The sequence below is a fragment of the Onychostruthus taczanowskii genome, unplaced genomic scaffold (genome assembly GCF_017590055.1).
Source record: "Onychostruthus taczanowskii isolate IOZ18803 unplaced genomic scaffold, ASM1759005v1 scaffold136, whole genome shotgun sequence".
Lineage (NCBI taxonomy): Eukaryota > Metazoa > Chordata > Aves > Passeriformes > Passeridae > Onychostruthus > Onychostruthus taczanowskii.
This window is the reverse complement of record NW_024498529.1, coordinates 942,237-962,147: the sequence shown is the minus strand read 5'-3', so window position 1 is coordinate 962,147 and position 19,911 is coordinate 942,237. Positions and strand designations below refer to the sequence as shown.

General features: G+C 40.5%; 1 protein-coding gene across 1 annotated transcript in view; it reads right to left on the bottom strand.

Moving 5' to 3' along the window:
- Nucleotides 1-19,911, bottom strand: part of ITPR2 (inositol 1,4,5-trisphosphate receptor type 2) — a 244,644-nt gene that overhangs the window by 190,117 nt on the left and 34,616 nt on the right. Inside the window, exons 3-9 of the mRNA XM_041397170.1 lie at nucleotides 17,954-18,069; nucleotides 16,763-16,849; nucleotides 15,919-16,077; nucleotides 12,009-12,107; nucleotides 10,914-10,997; nucleotides 9,931-10,077; nucleotides 8,614-8,709 (exon numbers count right to left, since the gene is read on the bottom strand). Of these exons, the coding sequence (XP_041253104.1) occupies nucleotides 8,614-8,709; nucleotides 9,931-10,077; nucleotides 10,914-10,997; nucleotides 12,009-12,107; nucleotides 15,919-16,077; nucleotides 16,763-16,849; nucleotides 17,954-18,069 (788 nt within the window). The remainder of the gene's footprint in view (nucleotides 1-8,613; nucleotides 8,710-9,930; nucleotides 10,078-10,913; nucleotides 10,998-12,008; nucleotides 12,108-15,918; nucleotides 16,078-16,762; nucleotides 16,850-17,953; nucleotides 18,070-19,911) is intronic.

Here is a 19,911-nt window from a genome sequence, read left to right as displayed (position 1 = left end):
TCCCCACTCGTCTGCTCTGTTTATGCTGGATATTATGTTCTGTGCCTTCAAGACTGGCTCTGAAATCAGCCTGCTCACTCCCCCACAGATGGCAGGACGGAGAGACTGGGCAGTACTTCGAGCTGCTGTTGTTTTGGCTTTTGCTTTTTGCTCTTGTTTTTGCTTCTGCTTGTTAGGTAGTTTAGCTAAGCAGTCCAAATTTTCCCTGGACTGCTTTTCTTTCCCTTTCCTTGGAACCACTAGAGCCTGCTCCCGACTGAGACCTGCAAAACACCAAGAGTTTTGCACCTGTGGCCTGCAGCAGTCATTCCCAGCATCGGAGGGACCAACAACAGAGTGACCACTCCCAGGAGAGACTTTCTGAATTTGTAATCTTTTTCAGAGCAGTGAAAGAGTGTTGCCATCCGGTATTGTTCATTTTGTGTGCTGGGGGGTGCTTTACCTGTTAAATAAACAGGTTGTTTCCACTTCTCTCTCTCCAACCGGTTATGGGGAGGGGCCATGTGGATTTGCTTTCTGAAGGGGCCCCCTTTGTTGGTTTTCTCCCAAATTTGCCCTAAACCAGGATACTACTCAAAGTTGTACCTTAAAGTTTTCAAACCTCACAAGTTTACAGTGCATAATTTCCTAGGGTTCTCTATTGTCCAGATCATCTCACAGGTTATTCCTGGCTTTAATTTTACTTTTGCATCTTCACATAGTTAGATACCCTTTACAATCCAATAAGTTTCAAACTCCACATTTCTACTGAATGTTGTTTTCTTGGAGGAATGCATGGAAAGTACCCAAAGAGGCTATTTTTGGACACTTAATTAAGAAGGAGAGAGGAGTTTGGGGAAAGAAACACCCATGCTGATCTTAATCAAATTTTGTTAACTAGGTAAAGGACATTTAAAGCATCTTGTCAGGGGAAGGATTAGATTGCCAAATTTCAGCTAAATGAACATTTCAATGACTTGGTTAAAACCTGCATTTATGAAGGAAACCCTGACGGACAAATCATAAAAGGATCTAATTCAACACACTCAAACAGTCCCCATTTCATTTGATAACCAGCCTGTTAACAAACAGCCTGTTACCCAGCCACAAAGGGCAAGCGTTTTGGGGAAGAAAAGCCAGGACAAAAGAAAAATAATCCACTTTTCAAATCTTTCGTCTTCATTAGGCTTGCTTTGTTCTTTGTTAATGTCATACTGATTAGCTTTCAATAAATCCAAAGGACTTTTGCACAATTTCAAAGACTTTCAGTAGCATTCAAAAGACTTTTGCCATCTTATTAACTTGCCAGACAAAGGCTGGCTACAAGTCTACCTCGCTAAACTCCATTCAACCCCTCTTCAGTATCGGCACAGAGCTCCTGATAATCATCATGGGAGGAAAGTTTAAAAATCTTAAAAGGTCTTTTCTTCCAGGATTGTCTTTTCCTCATGAGCCATGTCTTAGCAGATCAGACAAGTTTCCAGAGTGCACTGGGAAAGCTGAACCTTTTTGTCTGCTTCAGGCCCCTCTGCTAGTCAAAAACAGGAATGAGAAGCAGCCCCAACACCTTCCTGTCCTGATTTTTCACCCTCATTACCAGAAGAAAGATCATCTTGATGGCCTTTCCAGCTGCTGTGTAAGCAATGGCAGGCCAGCATTTTGCCATGACTAAATGACATGCTCACACAAGCAGCATAAGCTGGAGTAACCCCATGTTATGAGTGGTAGCTGGAAAATTCCATTTCTTCTACAGGGATCAAGGGCAGAGAACCTGAAACCAGTGTTCAGCCCCATATCCCATTCTGCAGAGGAAGTCAAAGGAAAGAAAAATGTCTAAGAGATCCTTTAGCATAACTTAGATACTGGGCCATAACCTTAGTCTGAGTTTCAGCAGCTCTGTGTCAACCTGTGTTATATAAAATAAAGCATCCTCATCTCTTCAAGAGTGATGATTTAAATATTAATACCCCATTATGCCTTTCAGTGGTCCTCACAGGAGTAACTAGGAATGATTGAATTAGACATGACTGACATTTCTACTGTTAAAAAAAACAAAACCAAAAACCACAGGCACACAAAACCAATAAAAAACAAAGGAGGGATGTCTTGGAAACCTCCATCAAGCGTCACAAACAAGCACAAATACAACTGAATAAAAGCTTCTCAAGTGATCTTGAAAAAATAAACAAAAATAATGCACTGAAGGACAGACCACATATTTACATTTGCTGTTTTGGAAGATATAATAACATAATTAGGCCATGTAATGACTAAATGACGATAAATGCTGCATTGATAGCTTTGTACTTCCTTACTCCTAAAGCTTGTATATATACAAACATGGCCCCAATGCAGCCAGCTTCAGGCAGAATCAAAAAAGCTGAACACTATCACAGATTTCCATTGCAAATGAGTTGGCTGGGGGAAAAATCTTTCCCCCGAGATCCAGATTTATGAAGGTATTTGCACACTGACATATTCTTCCAAAGTCAAGACAAGTCAGGTCAAGAAATTTACCTGCATTCTCAAGGTTCTAAAAATCCTTGGAGAAATCTAGTTCTGGGTTTTGCTAAAGAGGCATCTAGATCTGTCACTTTAAAAAGCCATATCCAAGTCTGCAAAACAGGTCAGGCTGGCTCTGTAAATCAGTAATCCATCCTCCTCCTCTGGATCTCTTCCATCTCTTCATGCATAGCTGTAAATTATCTCCCACTCCTTATAGAGCTTTAAAACAAACCCACACTCCTATGAGACAGAAAAACAGAAACAAGGCTTCCAGTGCTGAGTTCACCCTGTCACCTTGGCAAACCCATTTTCTTATGAGAACCTTTAATCACAGAGCCAAACTGACAGAAAATAATCACAATGCTATGCTAAAATTTAATGAAGACACACTGGGAAAAAACAACCCCAAAGGAAGATTTTGAAGCAATCTCCAAGTGAGGAGGTCCTATAGCACCAAGGAATGAAATCTCTGAGGAGACGTGTGAAGGTCTTGGTAGATGCTGCCATCTCCTGGCATTTTCTCTGGCTTACAAACTGTTCCTCAGCGAAAGATAGCTCACATCTCAGTTAAACAGGGCCATTTTTATTTTATTTGTTACTTTCCTCACTCTTCTGAAGGCAGAAGGAACCACAGAGCATTTAACACTGTGTTCTCCCTCTCTGCATGACCAAGGCATGAACAAGTCCTTTTGCAAAGGTTTGTTTCCATGTCATCCAAAAAAGAAAATAAAATTATACTGGCAAGCTGTGGTTCTGTTGTTGCTTCCTAAATAAAAAACATCTCTGTCAGTAGTCCAATTTCCAACAAGTGAATAACAAAAGGCCTAAGTTATGGACTTCAAACAGTCAATCTCAAATGCCTTAATAAAATATCCTATGCATAAAATATCCTTCGTTTTCCAGCAGTTTAAGGAGGTAGAAGAAAAGTCCATAAAATTACAGAGACAGTTTCTTCAGGGCACCAGGAGTTTAATCCCAGTTTATAGCCTCAAGTTTAAGAACTGATTTGCCTTTTACATTTCTTTCATCTTAGCTAATGCTGAGTATACTATTACCCATATAATTATGTGATCTTTCTTAAAATCTCATTAAATGCTTTGTTTTCTATTCTTGTGGGATTCTTGTGACAATCTTTACAATTCAGAAGGCAGGAGAGGATTATTTTCTCTCAATATTAGCTTGAGTATGTACTCAACTATCTCCACCATGATCCTCCAATCAAGTGATTATTACAACAGGCTTAAATTTACTATGAAGGGTATGGCCCTGTCCATCTGCATAAATGCATACCATAACAATACCTATAACATGGCAGGCTAATATTTTCAATCACAGAATCATAGAATGGTTTGGGTTGGAAGGGACCTTAAAGATCCTCTAGTGCCAACTCCTCATCATGGACTGTAAAAGCAAAATTTAACAGCTATTTTCAATATAAAGTGAACTATATACATAAGCTTCTTTGAAAAGAAAGGGGCAGCTTGGGGCAATTTTGACCAAAAAGTAGAGTAAGATAATATGGGAAGAAATTATTCAAGAAAAACAAGAGAAATATAAGTAACTTCTATTGGCCATTGATCCAAGAGTTCTCAGCAAGTGGTTTACACCACACTGCGGTGAAAATCAGCTGACAGTCCTGCAAAGCTTCAGCAGTCCTACCAAAAACACCCATGCTCTGGTGGCTTAGCTCAGTGACCCTGCTGCCGCACAGACTATACCCTCTACCCCATGCCCTGGAGTCCATGCCTACACCACCTCAGAGACAGCACCTTGTGTCTGCACAATCCAATACCTGAGGAAAAAGGACATTTCTGAAGCCTGTATTGCCGCTGCAGTGCTCCACCACTGAACTACAGCCTTGCAAGTTGGACTGGACTTCCTGTCCAGTTAATATTAATCTAATTGTCATTTCATCTCATGTGTGTGTAACCCTGTGCTGCTCAGCCCAACTGAATTCAATCATTCCCACCTTCAAAAGAGTATTTAGTGCTAAAATAATCCTAAAGCTGGAAGGGTGTTTCATGCAGGATTTTACAAACAGAATTTACAACAAAACTCTGATTAGAGTTGATCCATTTTACAGCTTAAACCCTGCCCTTTCACTCTTACAGAGAAAGGAAGGAGAACTCCCCAAGAAAGCCAGAGAAGTTTTCTACAGCAGTAATTGTTTATGGCCACAGTTCTGGAAAAGTACAGAATGTGAACATTCTGGCTACCATTTTACCTGCCTTATCTTAATTCATTGAGTTTAGTTGAGCTAATTTGGTGTTGAAGACCTCACTAGATTTACTGCCCTATTTTGGCCAAGGTATCTAGTAACTAATCTATTCAGCTAGGTAAAACAGAATTATCACAGATTTTTTCTTACAAATTCTGCACAGTGATTATGTACATGTTCACAAGGTTTCACAAACAACGTGCTGTGGCTTATCTATTGTCTACTGCAGTATGAGACCAACATGTGATTTGACAGATGCAGATGTATTTTGTAATTATTTTAGCCACACCTGAGAAGTTGAATATGAAATGACAGACTTATCCTGCATTTCTTGCGTGTTGGCACACGTATCAGTTTAACATCCTCATAAAACAAGTGTTAATAGTTTCAGTATGAATTGTCCAGTTTAGAAATCACAGAACTGGAGCCGCTCTAAATGTGGAGAGCACTATTAAAAGTGCATGTTTTGGTTCAGCACAATTGATAAGCTGATATTCAATTCAAAGAGACTTTTATCTTGGCAATTTAAAATATTGAAAAGGTTACGTGTGTTCGTGAGAAAGGCACAGCTGTGTGGTCCCAACCTGCAGCATCTGCAAAGCTATTCAGGCAAACTGCAGCTCACTCACACACACTCACAGATAGCTTTGGGTGCCTTCTATATGGGCTACATGCACTGAAAAGACTTTTGGGAAAATCTTTGTCATTTTGAAACATCCAATTTTCACCTAACCTCTCTTTATAAATGTAAAGCTTCAAAATAACTTGGGTCATTTTCCTATAACCAGGGCTATAAAAAGGATCTTCAGCAGAACTTTTTCTAAAAGACTGCTGACTCTGTAAATATGAGAATAAAACTCTGTACTGAGAATAAAACTCAGCAGCCTGGATCTTAGCTGGTGGCTTAGTGCCTAAATCTCCTGCTGAAGATCTGGCTCAGCGCTTTTGGGTGAAAAGAAGCCCTTATGACACTAACAGCAGAACTCCTGCTGTCTCGAAAGAAAACAATTTCTCCTTCCAATTTTTCAGCTGAGTATTTGGTTCCACTTCTTTGGGGATGTCTAAGTCTGTGGCTTAATGTCAATGTCTGACATTATCAAGTACCCAAATTTCCAAAGTCCCAAGTCTTATCACCAAACATCAAACCCTTTCTTCAGTATATTCCTCCTGTGTCTTAAGTACTTGTGTGAGAGCATGCAGACACTCTGAGTGACCCAGGGTGTGCAGAGCAGCAGAGGAATGGCTGTGCAGGTGTGTGGAATCACCAAGTGTGTCCCACTGTGACTCCTTCAGCAGTGGGCCTTTCAGGGTGGCTCAACTTCAGCCCAAAGTCTGGGAGAAGAATCTAGTTGCTTTACCGTATTAGTAGGTCTTAAAGAACTTCAAAGCACAATAATTAAAATTAGGCTAAATAATGCCAAGTGGAAAGAGGATTAAAGGAAATACTATGACTTGAGACTGTGTCAGAAGTCAGAGATCTCAGAGGTCTTTGAAAGGCAACAAAAGCTGGATGACCGATTATACTTCTAAGGAACATGGAATTTAGGATTTACATATCCTGACTTCATCCTCTCAAGTTTATATCAATTAGATTTACAAGTCCTCACCTATTTTTTTTACTGAACAATGATATTGCCTAACTTTTTTCTATTAATTTGCTTACTGTAGTATTGAAACACCTTTATCAGCTTTAAACTCCTTAGTTCTCTGAGGCAAGCATCTTCACTTTTCTTAGTCCCCAGATCATCCCCCAGCCTTAACAAGCTGCAGGGGCACCTCTTCACAACAAGGCTCAGCAGTGACCTACCAATCCCAGACTAGACTGACCAGTTACATCTGGCACAGGATGACTCCAAGGAAAAGAGAAGGCACAGGCTTCTCACACAAGGTATAAGAGGAGAAAAGGGAGGCACCCAGGTGAAGGACGCTTCTGCTCCTTGTCTGAGAGTTGACCCATGCAAGACTCCCCTGCAGAAGCCTCCATGGCACACATCAATCTGATTTAATGGAGGATGAAGTAAGAAAAAGGATAGTTATAAACTGCAATGAATCCTGATTTACAACAGCTCAAACTGTGACAGAAATTGCATCAATAGCCAACAACAGAATGCTTAAAAGATTTGTGAATTTTCTTCTTGTGTTTGTAGTTTTTATTCTACTCTAGATACCTTTATCAAGGAGGATTAACCAAAATCAGGTCATGGCAATGTGTGACGCTGTTGATAATCCATACCACGAGCAATCTCCCTGTGCTGCCAGAGCACAGGTAAGTGTTCAGTAGGCTTTGCTCAATTGATTTAAAGTTAGGTCACGCACACGAGGTGTCTGCCTGCCTCTTCATAAATCTTTGACGTGTCTGGCTGGCTGGTGTGTTGTGCCTGACATATGAACTGTGCAAAATACAGTTCACAGGGTTTTATTACAGCAGTACCTTTAATATCTCCACTACAGGTATTTTACACCTCACAGACAGTCACCAATGCAGCTCTCCAGTCTCAGCAGATCACCTCTGTTCAACCCAAAAGCTCTTCCAACTCTCACTCTGCTGTTGCTAATTATACTATCCATATTACAAGTCTGCCTCACAGGGATTTCCTTTCAAGAGGTAGAAAGGACCTAAACTCAGGTCTGACATTCAATACAGCATGGCACCTCTTCATCTGAAGATTTTTCACCTAAAAATCCCCCAGACTGAAACCCTGGTGGAAAAAGAAAGCCCATTAGTATGCTCAATGCTTTTCCTGACTCTCCATCAGCTCAGCTAGTAAAATCTTCCTACTGGGAGCATCCCTCACTGTAAGCAGAAAGGAAAATACTCCCATTCTCAGGTGGGAGTACTGGTTGCATCTTGAAAATTACCTATTATTAGCAGTCCACTGTTTATGTTGTGATAGTGGCCTTGACATAATTAGAAATAAATGAAGGCTTGATAGTTGCTGTTTGTTCTTCCTCTGAATTCAGTACAGGCTAATACAGGAGCTGGAACACAAAAGCAGCACCCTGGGAATACTAAAGAGTTGTCTGCATACAGAAGTTGCACTGCAGTAAATCTAACTCAAGCCAGACAGAGCAAGTCTTTTCTCATGGTTCCCTAACATATAATAATTTATAGCTTTCTTCTTGCAGTAAATTTTTGCATTCATGCTTCAAACCATAAGTTAAAATAATCTAACTAAACTAAAATAACCTAACTAGCAAACCTAACTAAATCAGTGGGAAAACCCCTACTTTTAACTCCATTGATAAAACTTGTACACAGACCTGTGTTAATATGGATTACATATGACTCAAAAAGTTCACTGCTTCTTGCAACCTTTAAAATATCCAAGACTATCATTTCATACACTTGGTATTATCTGCTGTATTCCAGTTCGTCAAGAGCCATATTTTATTTTTAAGGAGTCTTAAAATATATTAAGCTGCTCTTTTGGGGAGTCACAATACTCTTTTGCCTTAATACAAAGTACCAGATAGTAACCAGACAAGTTGCAAGATCTTCTTTCTCCTCTGGGACCTTCCATTACATCAAAAGGGGCAGAGACTGCCTCAGAACTTTTTAAATTCAAATTTTAGTCAAATGGCAAGAGTGCAATAGCAGAACCCTGCAGCCTATACAATCACAATGAACTTGCATGACACCAATACACAGTCACAACACCACTCCAAAAATTAAGAGCAAAGAAGAGCAGAGAGATAAATGAGCCCAAGGGTTTTCAGTATAAACATGGAGGATATTTAACAGTAGTGTTTGCCCGGCAATCCCTGGAAGCAGCAATACAGTATGACACAGCAGGGGCCCAGTGTGGGATCTTTGTGAAGATCTACACTGCAGACCCACCTGCTACAGCAGTTCTGAACCAGCAGGACTTGGTTAGGCAGCACACAAACACTTGTTTCAATGGCATTCTTACCTCTGCAGCCAAATAGTTTCCAGTTGCTAAATGCTTAAATCTAAACAAACTATTCCACTGTCCTGCCCCTCCCCGGCAAGGGTCATGGTGGACAACCTAAAAGAAAAATTTAGATTTTAATCCTGCTTCTCAAGATCATACTTCAGGTCGCTGACATTTCCTGCAGCTCACTCCTAATAAAAATATGCAAACAACATCCTTACAGCCTGCCAAAGAGAGGAATTTTGTGCTTACATGAAGCTCACCATAGATAACAACTACTTACATTTACTTTTTGCCGAGTGCCAGGAAACACTCCTTCTACTACTTTCCGTGCTTTCATTAATGTATTCCCTGCAAACATGATGAGCCAAATTTTTCTTTGTAGTGACATGGTGTGACTCTGCAGCTCAAGAAAGTAAGGAGAGCTGTTCTACCCTACTAGGCACTACTTAAAAGCAAAATGCAAACCACCTTACATTATTTTACCAATTACACCAGCTCTATTTTTGTCAATACTAGGGGCTTCTCAAAAATTTTCATTCAAGTGATATATCTTCAGATCATCTGAAATATCAGAGGTTATTTCTTTTATCCCTTGACTGAGCTGTAGGTCATTCGCTTTCTTCAAATCTAACAGTGTCTGTCTCCTTGAAGGAGCAATCGCCAATAAGTACAGGTGCAATACACTCTACTTCAGACAATCCTTAACCAAACAAAAATCAATCATTTTGCTGAAGACTGTTCTAAATACACAAAGTTTGTCCATCACATAAGAACTTCTGGGTATATAGCAGTTACATTATTGTAATAGCACGGATTTGAGACCTACCAATTTCCAATGTTTCTTAGTTGAACAAAAAAGTGCTAGTTCCCTTCTCAAAATTACCCCCACTCACGAGACCACCTTTATTCAGGTTTACTTTAAACAAATGTTGATGTGTTGTGTGACGTTTGGGAGACTGTCAGCCATGGATTTCCATTTTTTATACTGCACACAAAGCCAAATGTAAACACTCAAAACTCAGGAGAGGTGACTGTCCTTTGATTGGCTTTGGTAAAATCACACCATTTACATCAAAGTCTGAATTTGAAATTTGACTCTCTCATTTTAGTGCAGGCAAAAATATAGTAAGAAAGCCTCCTGTCTCCACACACATAGAACAATAAAGCAGCTCTTCAGGGTTCATCCTACACAAACCACTTCATGAAATAATAGTTACAGGGAGGTCTGTGATGATATCAGGAACCTATGAATGACTCATGTTGTGGTAAAGTTTTTTTACTGAGCCCTGGCCTTCAGGTCCTAAAATATTTACAAAAAGAAGAAAAATACACCTCTATTTCCCACAGTGCTTTAGAACTTGTTGCAGACGTGGCTGACTGACGTAACGTAGTGCGGAGGAAAATGTGTTGTTTCTTCTCATATTCATCACAGGTCAGAAACTTCTCTTGCTCTGCATGAAACAGCCTCACAACATCTCCCTAAAGAAATAAGAAAAAGAAGCACTGTTAAGTGGTAGGAAAAGCCTCCAGAGTAATTTTCTATGTGTAACAGCTCCAGTTATGCCAGCACATCTGATAGAAAGAAAACACTTTTGAGCTTCCTATTGCTGGAGCAGGTACCAAGTGAAGAGTAGTCAATCTTAGCACCAAGTCTGGAAATCAGATGGGATAATTCAGTCCTGCAGGAGACCCATGGCCTTTTGGGAAAGCACCACAATGAACCGTGAGAAAAAATTAACCTAAAGGTGATTTTTAATTCTAGATAACTTTACTAAATTGATTTTTTCATTTCTAATCTCTCTTACTATTTAAGGGAAGTGAAGAGATTTTTCTAACATTGTATTATTTTATCACTTCTACTCTGCAATCGACCCCAGCGCCCCCTCTCTATTTCTTCTGCTGGAATAATTTTTGTTTCCTCCTGCCTCTCTCCAAGACTTGAAACACTATCTTTAAATGGGTCTACACAAAGATACCATTTTCCCTTTCAAATTCTTCAGCAAAAACTGCTGCTACCTTGACACCTATTGAAAAAATATCCATTGATAATGATTTATTAAGGTACATGTGAGGACAAATTATGCTCATCTCTAAAGTGAAAATGTAAATTATCTCAGGATTAATCTACAAGCATTAAACTGTGCAATACCTCAGCATGTAATGCTACATTGTCTTGTTACAGTTATTGTTAAAGTTAGTTGGAACATCTCCATAAGGTCCTTATTTCTTCTTTTATTCACCAGGTAATATTTCTCTAAAGTCAAATACAGTAAAGACCTTTTGGATTCAAAAACCAATTTAAATATCATACTTACTCCTTTCAGTACATCATCTCGATAGCTACTGAATTTCATGAACAAAGTTATTTTCCAGCTTGTGTTACAGTTGACAGCATTTACCTTTAGAGAAAAAAAATCCAATTATAGTATATAGGAATGGGGGGGTTTTTTTGAGACATTCCATTCTTCTGAAAGACCACACCACAGCTAGGATGGCAGAGGCCATGGATTAGCTACATATCTATACAGTTCTTAACACTGGTCCTGAAGCTCTCAAGTGTTAATGACTGTCATGTTGGAGAAGACTGGGTGGGGAAATGCGGCTCTCTGTGCTGACAGCCTACCAAGAACACTCCAAAGGGATGCTGAATGAGGATTTACTCTTATATCAGTCAGAGTTTGAGATTCCCAAGGAAACCTCACACAGATTTCAGTGCCAGGACATCACTGCAGCAAGAATATTTCATCCTGGGTTTTTGAGGCTAAGCTAGAACCAATTTTTTAGGCTGGCTTTGAGCTCATCATGGGCTCATGGTGTGTTCTGGTTACCAGTAAAGCACAGCATATCACAGAATGGCCTGGGTTGGAAGAGATGTAAAGATAGTTCTGTTCCAAGCCCCTGCCATGGGCAGGGACACCTTCCGCTATCCCAGCTTGCTCAGAGCCACATCCAACCTGGCCTTGGACACTGCCAGTGACCCAGGGGCAGCCACAGCTTCTCTGGGCACCCTGTGCTGTTGGAAGGATGGTGGAGGCATGAGGGACACCAAAGAAGGCTTCAAGCATCCACAGCCCTTTACTGTTCTACAGTACAACCTTTTATATTCTTCATCCTACAATTACTACAAACTGTGTGCCTACAACACCCTTCCAGGTCCTCACCAATTTCATAGGGCACAATTTCTTCATCATAACCAATCTAAACCTCCTCTCTGTCAGTGTGAAGCCATTCCCCCTTGTCCTGTCACTCCAGGCCCTTGTCAAGAGTCTCTCTCTTTCCTGTATGCTCTCAAGGCCACAGTGAGGTCACTCCAAAGCTTTCTCTCATCCAGGCTGACCAGTCCAAATTACCTCAGCCTTTCTATAACCATTTCAGATCAGGAGTTACCCCTCCTGCCCTCCTGAACTCACCTCTTTGCAGCCAGGGTTGTCCAGAAGCTCAATGTTGCTGGCGTGCAGAGGCTGTCCTGCATTGACTGGCATGAGAACAACTTTATCTCCCACCACAACCTGGAAATCAGAAATAAAATGCAATTTAGACCTAAATAGTTATCCAATAAAATGAAGTAATGTAGCATATTTAGAAAATTACTCAAATGCATGCTCTAGGAGTGGCACTTAGTGAATTTATTTACAGACAATTCACACAGCAGGTCTGTTCCCCCATGATCTGCAATCACTTGGGTTCAAGATTTCCAACTAATCAACGCTTGCATTCCCAATAAGCATGTCCCCTGGTTCAGCAGAAATTCCAGACCATGAAATAGGTATGAATCTACAAATTCCAGGAGCAGCTCAGTTCATCCAAAAGTTACACTAAGTTCTCTTTATCCCCAAGAAAGCTTAGAAAGCAACCATGAGCCCCCAGCTCTGTGGACCATCTGCTGGCAAATGTCCTGACAGGCTCAGTAGTTCTCTGATTCAGACTGCTCAACTGCAACCTAGAAAGACACAGAAATCACTGGAAATTCAGAAAGAGGTGAACACACCCCATCCCCTCTGCTGTTGCTCCCTGAATGGTGTTTGAGCTCAGCACAGGCAGCAGGTATAACAGCTGAGAGACCTTCTCTCTACAAGAGGAATTCCTGGCTGGCTTCCTGCAAGCAAATTCCCATGCCCTTGCAATTCTTTACAATATACAAATCAATATGCAAAAATTTATTTAGCCAAAAAACTGCCTGAGACATGCATATGGAGAATTCAGTGCATGCCTGGAAGGGGAAAAAATAAAAAAAAATATCAATCCACATAGACTTGTTGGCACTGGGTCGTGATTTGCTTATGTTCATAGCAATTTTGAGCACACGCAGACATGAAGACAAGTGGCTACATGTGATTTTTTACTACGTGAAATGCTGCACAAGCCATGCTTTATTTTGGAAGACAAATAAATAAAAACACTTTCTGCATTGATCAGCACATTTCCTATGAAAAAGCTGAGCCCAGTTCAGCCTTGTGCAACTTCAATGCAGGGGAATTTGGTCCTCTCATTGCAGAGGTGAAAAGGAAGGTTTGCCTGTTCTTTACCAACACAGCTAAAATAAACAGTAGCATAAGACAGTGTCACCATGCTCAGATCACACACAGAAATCCTACTTGATCCAAGGCATGGGAACAAGTTCCCTAACAGAATCAAAATAATGACAAGATGCCTATACGACACATTTCTTATACAATACATTCCTGCATGCCATGCTTCATACAGACATTACTTACAGCCTGTTTTAAGAAGTTATGACCAGACAATTCATTAACCAAAATACCACCAGGTTTGCATCCTGCAAAGTGGAATCAGGACTTCAAAACTGTTGCATGTACACCAGGACTATCACAACTAAAATCAGTAAGAGAGCACATCATTAAGCATTTTATTTAAAAAGAAAAAACCCACTAAAATGGCAAATAACTGCAGTGCAATCCACACAGCACCAATCCTGCTATTAGGGCATATTTTGTTGTTCAGTCCATCTGGAACCAGCTCTAGCTTTAAGGAGTTCTATCTTCCATTGAATAGCAGCTACAAAAATTATGACAACTTAATAGGTCTGCAGAAAATACCATAGTTATGTCAATTACTATAAATTTTCAGTCATATTCTTTAATTACTTTCATTGACTTGCAAAATTAATCAGTTGCTAGTGAAACTAAGCTAATCTTCTTTCAGAAAATGAAGTTCTAAAATATTTCACAAGGCTAAAAAGTTCTGATCACTTACCAGAAGAGTCATACACGTGACTTCCTGTATCAGACTCCCAGATTCCTTTTCTTTTAGGACATATGGCATACTTTGCCTGCATTACCTGGCACAGTAGCAGCCATCCAAGCAGTAATTCAATACTCACTTCCCTTGCTTAAAAGACTTTCTAAAACATGTTTTCTAGGGAATTTCTTCATTATAGCACAGAAATATAATTTTAAAAATCTTAAAGTTTCTAAACAGAGTAGAGGCCTGATATACCAAGCTAATTCCATTAATTGAAAGGTTTCCATGTCTGGGAGTAACTGAAAAGGAAGTGAGAGAAAAATTTTAAAAACCCATCACTTGCTACTCCTGTCCTCTGTGAAACAGGTGGCTGGTTTGCATATCTGTTGAAGAGGTAGAAATGCTCAAAAGCAGGGAGCTACCAGAGCACTAATGTTTGTCGCTGGAAATTTGCAAAGAAAATTGTCAAAACTTTTCAGGCCTAGTAGAAACAAGAAACAACTTCCCTTTGTAAATTCCCTCTGTAAATTATAATGGCAAGTTGCCAGCTCTGAAAGGCAACATGGAAACAGAAAATGAGCAAAGGCTGTTCCAAAGGAACAGAGTCCATTGAGTTAGGAACAAGCCAGTTTGCCACATGGCTCGGAGCCTGTCAGATAAATCCCCAGGGGAATGGACAAAGAAAGGGGCCTGTGGCGTGGGATGGTACTGCCATCACTATACTGATCTGCATTCTTTGTAGATCAGCAAGTCTGCTTCCAAACCCTCACATGTGCACAACAGTGGAATACTGAATAAAAATCTCTGTAGTACTGAGGATGGCTTTCAAGGCCAAGGATTATTCTGCTGCTCTCATCTGTGAGAACCCACCGTGGCTTTGCAGATGACAGGTGGGAATCCCAGGTCCTCCCTCCGGAGAGCATGACACACACATTTATTTACCAAGCATGAGAAATTTAAAAAGATGCTAAACTGATGTTATGCCAAGAAATTAAGCCAAAACAAGAAGTCACCCTTTTTTCTCTCCAAAGAAGGAAAAGAAATACCAGGCTAATGTTTGAGCCACGTTTGTTTTCCTCAGCTGAAAAGCCATGCAGAGGCCCCCCTGAGGGCTATATTTGCTCTATTTCTCTGCAACGGGCTTTGGGAAAAAGGAGGATTTTCAAATACCCTTTTCATCACTACACATGGAGCAGGGAAAGACTCTGACTCTAGGGATATTTGGCCAGGAGCTAGGAATGCAATCCTTCTCCTCTCCACAGCAGATTGCAAAAGGAGTTGCAAGCAACCACACTCATCATCCTGGAGAGTATCCCAAGGGCTGGGTAACCACAAAATTAATGAGAGAAGATACATTAAAAAAGAGGCATTCCCTTCTACAACGCTAAGAGGGCTTTCACTGATTATGCACAGGGGGAAGCAGCCAAACATTCCCAGCCAGGTCTGCAATGTAAAACCACACAAGTTCATCATCATGTGGCCTTTCCAGAGGCAGATCTGAATTCTCCACATCAGGCACTTAACCGAGCCCCAGAATGGAGAAGGGAGTTGTGATCTCATGGCACAGCTCTCAGATCTGCAGCAAAGAACTCTCCTGTGCATTCTTCCTCTCATCAATATGCAAGATTCCAGCTGAAAGCAACCCAGAAAAGGCTTTCCAGACTATTCTACCCAGCTCCAATCACAGATACCATTTTCACATCAGAAGGGAACACAGATTTAAAGAAAGCTGATGTATTTCCTAGAGGCATTCTCTACTGACCCCTTGAAAAAAATGCTGCCACAAAATTTAAAAATAAAACAAAACCTTTTAAAAAAATAAGACTGTAGCATAAACTATGATTTCTTATCAGCTTTGTAAATCTGCACTCAAAAGGTACACTTAGCAAAGGTGCCGAAACAGAGAGGCTCAGCTGAATGTGGCAACACATGAGATTCCAGAACACATAATTTCGTAACACTTTCCAGTTACACATGAAAGGTAAAAGTCCCAATTACTCTTCTAATTTCTTGTTTCCTGAACTGAATCCATTATGAAACAGGCCAGCAGTGAAGAAGTTACACCTCCTGGAATTCTTCTCCCTTCTCCTTCTTAACACATTCAGTATTTCCACTTACATTGTCACCTTCGCTCCTCAGTTTCCAGAAAGGCTGGATATAAAACCAGGAGCCCTCATTCCCTGCAGCATCCAGGGATACCCGCATAGCATTCTTTTCTAGCAGAGCTGGCAATCTCTTGTTGACTGTGAGGTATTTGTTGCTTTTTATGTGCAGTAGCTGGAAACAAAAAATAATTTTTAAAAAAAAAAAAAAGTACAGCTTTTAGTTGCTTTTTCTCCCTCCAGTCAAAAGAGAAGGCACAGGCTTTCACACTGCAGAGATTTTCTATAATAAATATAAATTCAAAATATAACTAGAAGGTAGTCATCAAAATATGCTACAGTTTAGGAAAAAAGATAATCTCAGGTTGTGAGAAATGTGTCAGGGATCAATTTTATAGCAGGGCAAGTGTCCATTGCAGTGTTCCCTTCAGGAATTACATCCATTACAGAAAAGTTGTACTGCACTTAAGAACTTAGCTCCTATTTCACGTATATGTCATGAGATACAGATTACTTCAATGATTTAAAAGGAGCTGCACAGAACCTCTATAGCATTATTTTGAAATAACTCTTGAAAATAAAAGACACATATTTATATTCAGATTCTAAACTGCAGCACCAAGAAATGCACATAGAATTTTTATTATGACATATTATTTAAACAGGAATATGCAGCACTTCTGGTAGGCTTTGAAACAGGCAGAAAAGCACAGTATTGTAAACTTCACCAAGTTCTGTTTACCTGACCCCTGACAATCCAGATTACAGTGGGTAGATAGTTAATTTTCACTGTAACCTTGAAATGAAACAACTGTTCCCTTTCCAACGCTGAGAAGGCAGATGGATTTCAACAGGTTTACCTGGATGACGTTGCTGTATTTTACAATTTCGCCCAACAGCTTTCTGTTCTCGCTTTCATTCTGCTTTTGTTCCAGTTCTGCTGCATGCTGCAAGAGAATGACTATTTCTTTAGACTCTACAAAAGAAGTACCTGAAACACACATTGCAGAAAACAAACGGCACCATATTTAAATCCTGCAACCTACAAGCATTACTGTACTGGAGCAGCCAAATCCTGACACTGATTCTGACTTTATTACCCAAAATAGGGACTCTGTCACAATTTATGGGTCACACCTGAGATGCATGCTATTTTAAAATTTTTCAAGTCCAAAAAGTAATTCCAGGGGCTTTATTTCATCCTATAGAGGATAAAATGGGGCCTGTGATTAGCTTCTCCCTGTCATCACTCCTTGTACTTGTTGGGGATTAATTGTATATAAACATGTAGACTTTACAACAATACAAAAACATTAGCTCACAATAGGCAATATTAAAATTAAACACAATAGACTGGGTCAAACACAGCCACAGAGCAAACTCTCCACTCCCAGCACTAATTGTTGTGTAACTCTGGCCACACACCGCGCGCCTTCCTTGCTGTTTCTAACTGGAAGCACTGGTGACCTCTCCTCTGCCCACAAAACTATCATCCATGTTTGACAGGACCTTGTTTTCACTTAATCTCAAGCATTCAGTTACAATATCAGGGCAGCTGTTTTTCAGATACAGATGAGTTGCTCCATCCACACTGTATTTGATACAAAATAGAATCTGCAAAAAGGTCCACAAAAAAATCACTTAGACTGAAGGCAAGGAGAAACACAATTTTGAGGAATTCCCTGCTAAAGCATTGAGGACATCTCTTTGTCCACTCTTCTGCCTAATTCCTCATAAGGATTTCCAGCATTATTCAAACCAGGGCTCCATCCTGATTTTAACAACTCCATTTTTACTGTATAAAATTTCTGAAAGCACTACCTTGCTTACAGCAAAGACAAAACCCCCAGCCCAAAATGAGATAAACACCAGGTCAGGGGCTATAAATGCCAGTCAGGAGATAGGAGAGCTAAGAAGAATATAGTGTTGCTATGGGGGCATAATAATACCCATCACAGTGGTTCCCAAGGCACTTATTATTCTTTCTGGTGCTATTGTAATGCTACAGCCTGCAGATTGAGATAAGATTACAAAATAAAGATGTATCTTACTTGAAGTTTCTTCAGCAGTGCTGCTTCAGTATGGTTTCCTTGTTTGGCTTGTTTGGCTTTCCAGTACTGCTTCTGGGCTGAATATCTGTTCATAGGACACACCTTGAAAAGGCAGTCTGGTGAAAGATTGAAAGAAATACTCCTGAGTCATGTTGAAAGACATTTCCTTCATTTGTAAGTATGCATTGGTTAGGGTTTCTTTTCCAGAAATGTCCAGATACCAGTGTTTAAACACAGCCACCAAGTCAGCTTGGTGGTAATGATACAAGAAACAGGGTGGTTCAACACTAGAGTTGAACCTAAAGCCTTTAAAGCCTCACAGGTTCCCACTTAGTCTGGGGCTCTTACAGAGATTGCACAGTAATCCTGCCATATCTGCCTGCTGCTTTTTAGCACCCCCACATCACAGATGCACTGTTTGAAGGCATGTGAAACCTTGGAAGTGCGGTCCTGCTGTCTGCATGCCACACACCTGGCTTGCCCAGCTCCTCCTGGTGCTGCTGAATTTGAGGGTGGCAGGGGAATTCAGCAACCAGCCACCAAGCAGGTTGACACAGAGTTTGGGTCTCTCTGCCTTCACTGAGTTGTTTTTACTGTTAGGGTTTTTTAATCAAAGTGACACAAGCTGAACATCACCACTGTCCAACAGACCAGGAAAAAAGCAGGTGAGGAGAGAGGAGCCACCTGAGCAGGGTAGCTGTGCAAATGAGAGAAAAGGATGATAAGAAGGAGAAGGAGGAGACTGCAGCCAATGCTGAGGCGCCAAATAAGAAATCAGCAGCAAAGGAAAGAATATCAATACACCAACCCTCATCCTATCCCCACTACCTCCCCATGTGGAGTGAGGGTGTTGCATATCAAGGAAGAGGAGAGATGTCTGAAATGAAGCCAAGGTGTTCTTCCTTAAATGCTCGTTCAATTGTTCATCTTTATTTCCCAAAACTGTAATCAATAATTGAATGTTAAAAAATTGAATTTTGTAAAATTCCCTGACTCAAGGGGTTTTTGTGGGGGGTTTTGTCCAGTGACAGTCCTATGAACTGGAAATAGAGCCTCATGATTCATCTAAAGCCAATTACTTTTAGAATGATAAACAACAACTAGTCTTGCACAGTCACAAGCATCAACTGCTCTAAAACAGGAAGACTTGACAGACATCTCACGTAGAAAATGTTGCTAATTGTCCTCTCATGCGCACATTTATTAAGAAGCAAGAGGGAAGAGTTCTGCCATGAGAATAGTAAGAACACTCAGGACTGGGTGTTGTAGGGTGAAACTCTTTCCCAACATGGGCTGCAGTCTGTGGATGTCAAAGGAAGGTCTGCCTCCAACTATGAGCCCTCCATATTTCACTGGCACAGATGCCCGAGCACTGGATGAGGACTGACCCAGACCCTATTCAAGCAGCAAAGTTCGTCCATACAAAATTCCCCCCAGTGGCAGAACCTTCCTTGGCACTGACCCAAAGTGCTCATGGATTTACCCCCTGCCCCCCACCCCAGTCCTGAGTTGCTGTTCCAAGGAAAAAGTCCTACAAATCCTTATCAAAGCAAACCCAGCCACTCTGCAAAGGTGTTTGCTCTCATTTAACATGTATAATGGGAATGATATCACACAACCTAGAGTACAGAACTCCCAAGTAACTTAAACAATATTCTGGAAACCAAGAAGGTGAAAAAAACCCAAAGTGCTGTGTGCCAATAAATTGTACTATATATTACAGGATATTTTACTTGAAGTATCAGGATTTCAGCTCATAAGACAAAAGTCTGCTGTTATTTTCTGTCACAATCTATAATTAACATGACTTCTCAGAAGGCATCATGAAACATTTATTTCTCTGAAGTAACAATAACTTCTTTTTATAGGATCAGTCTTCATTTCTCAGTTACTCCCCACATATCCTGCTACTTTGAGTAAACACAGTGCTTCCCATCCTCCTGCAGCGTCTCAGAGCA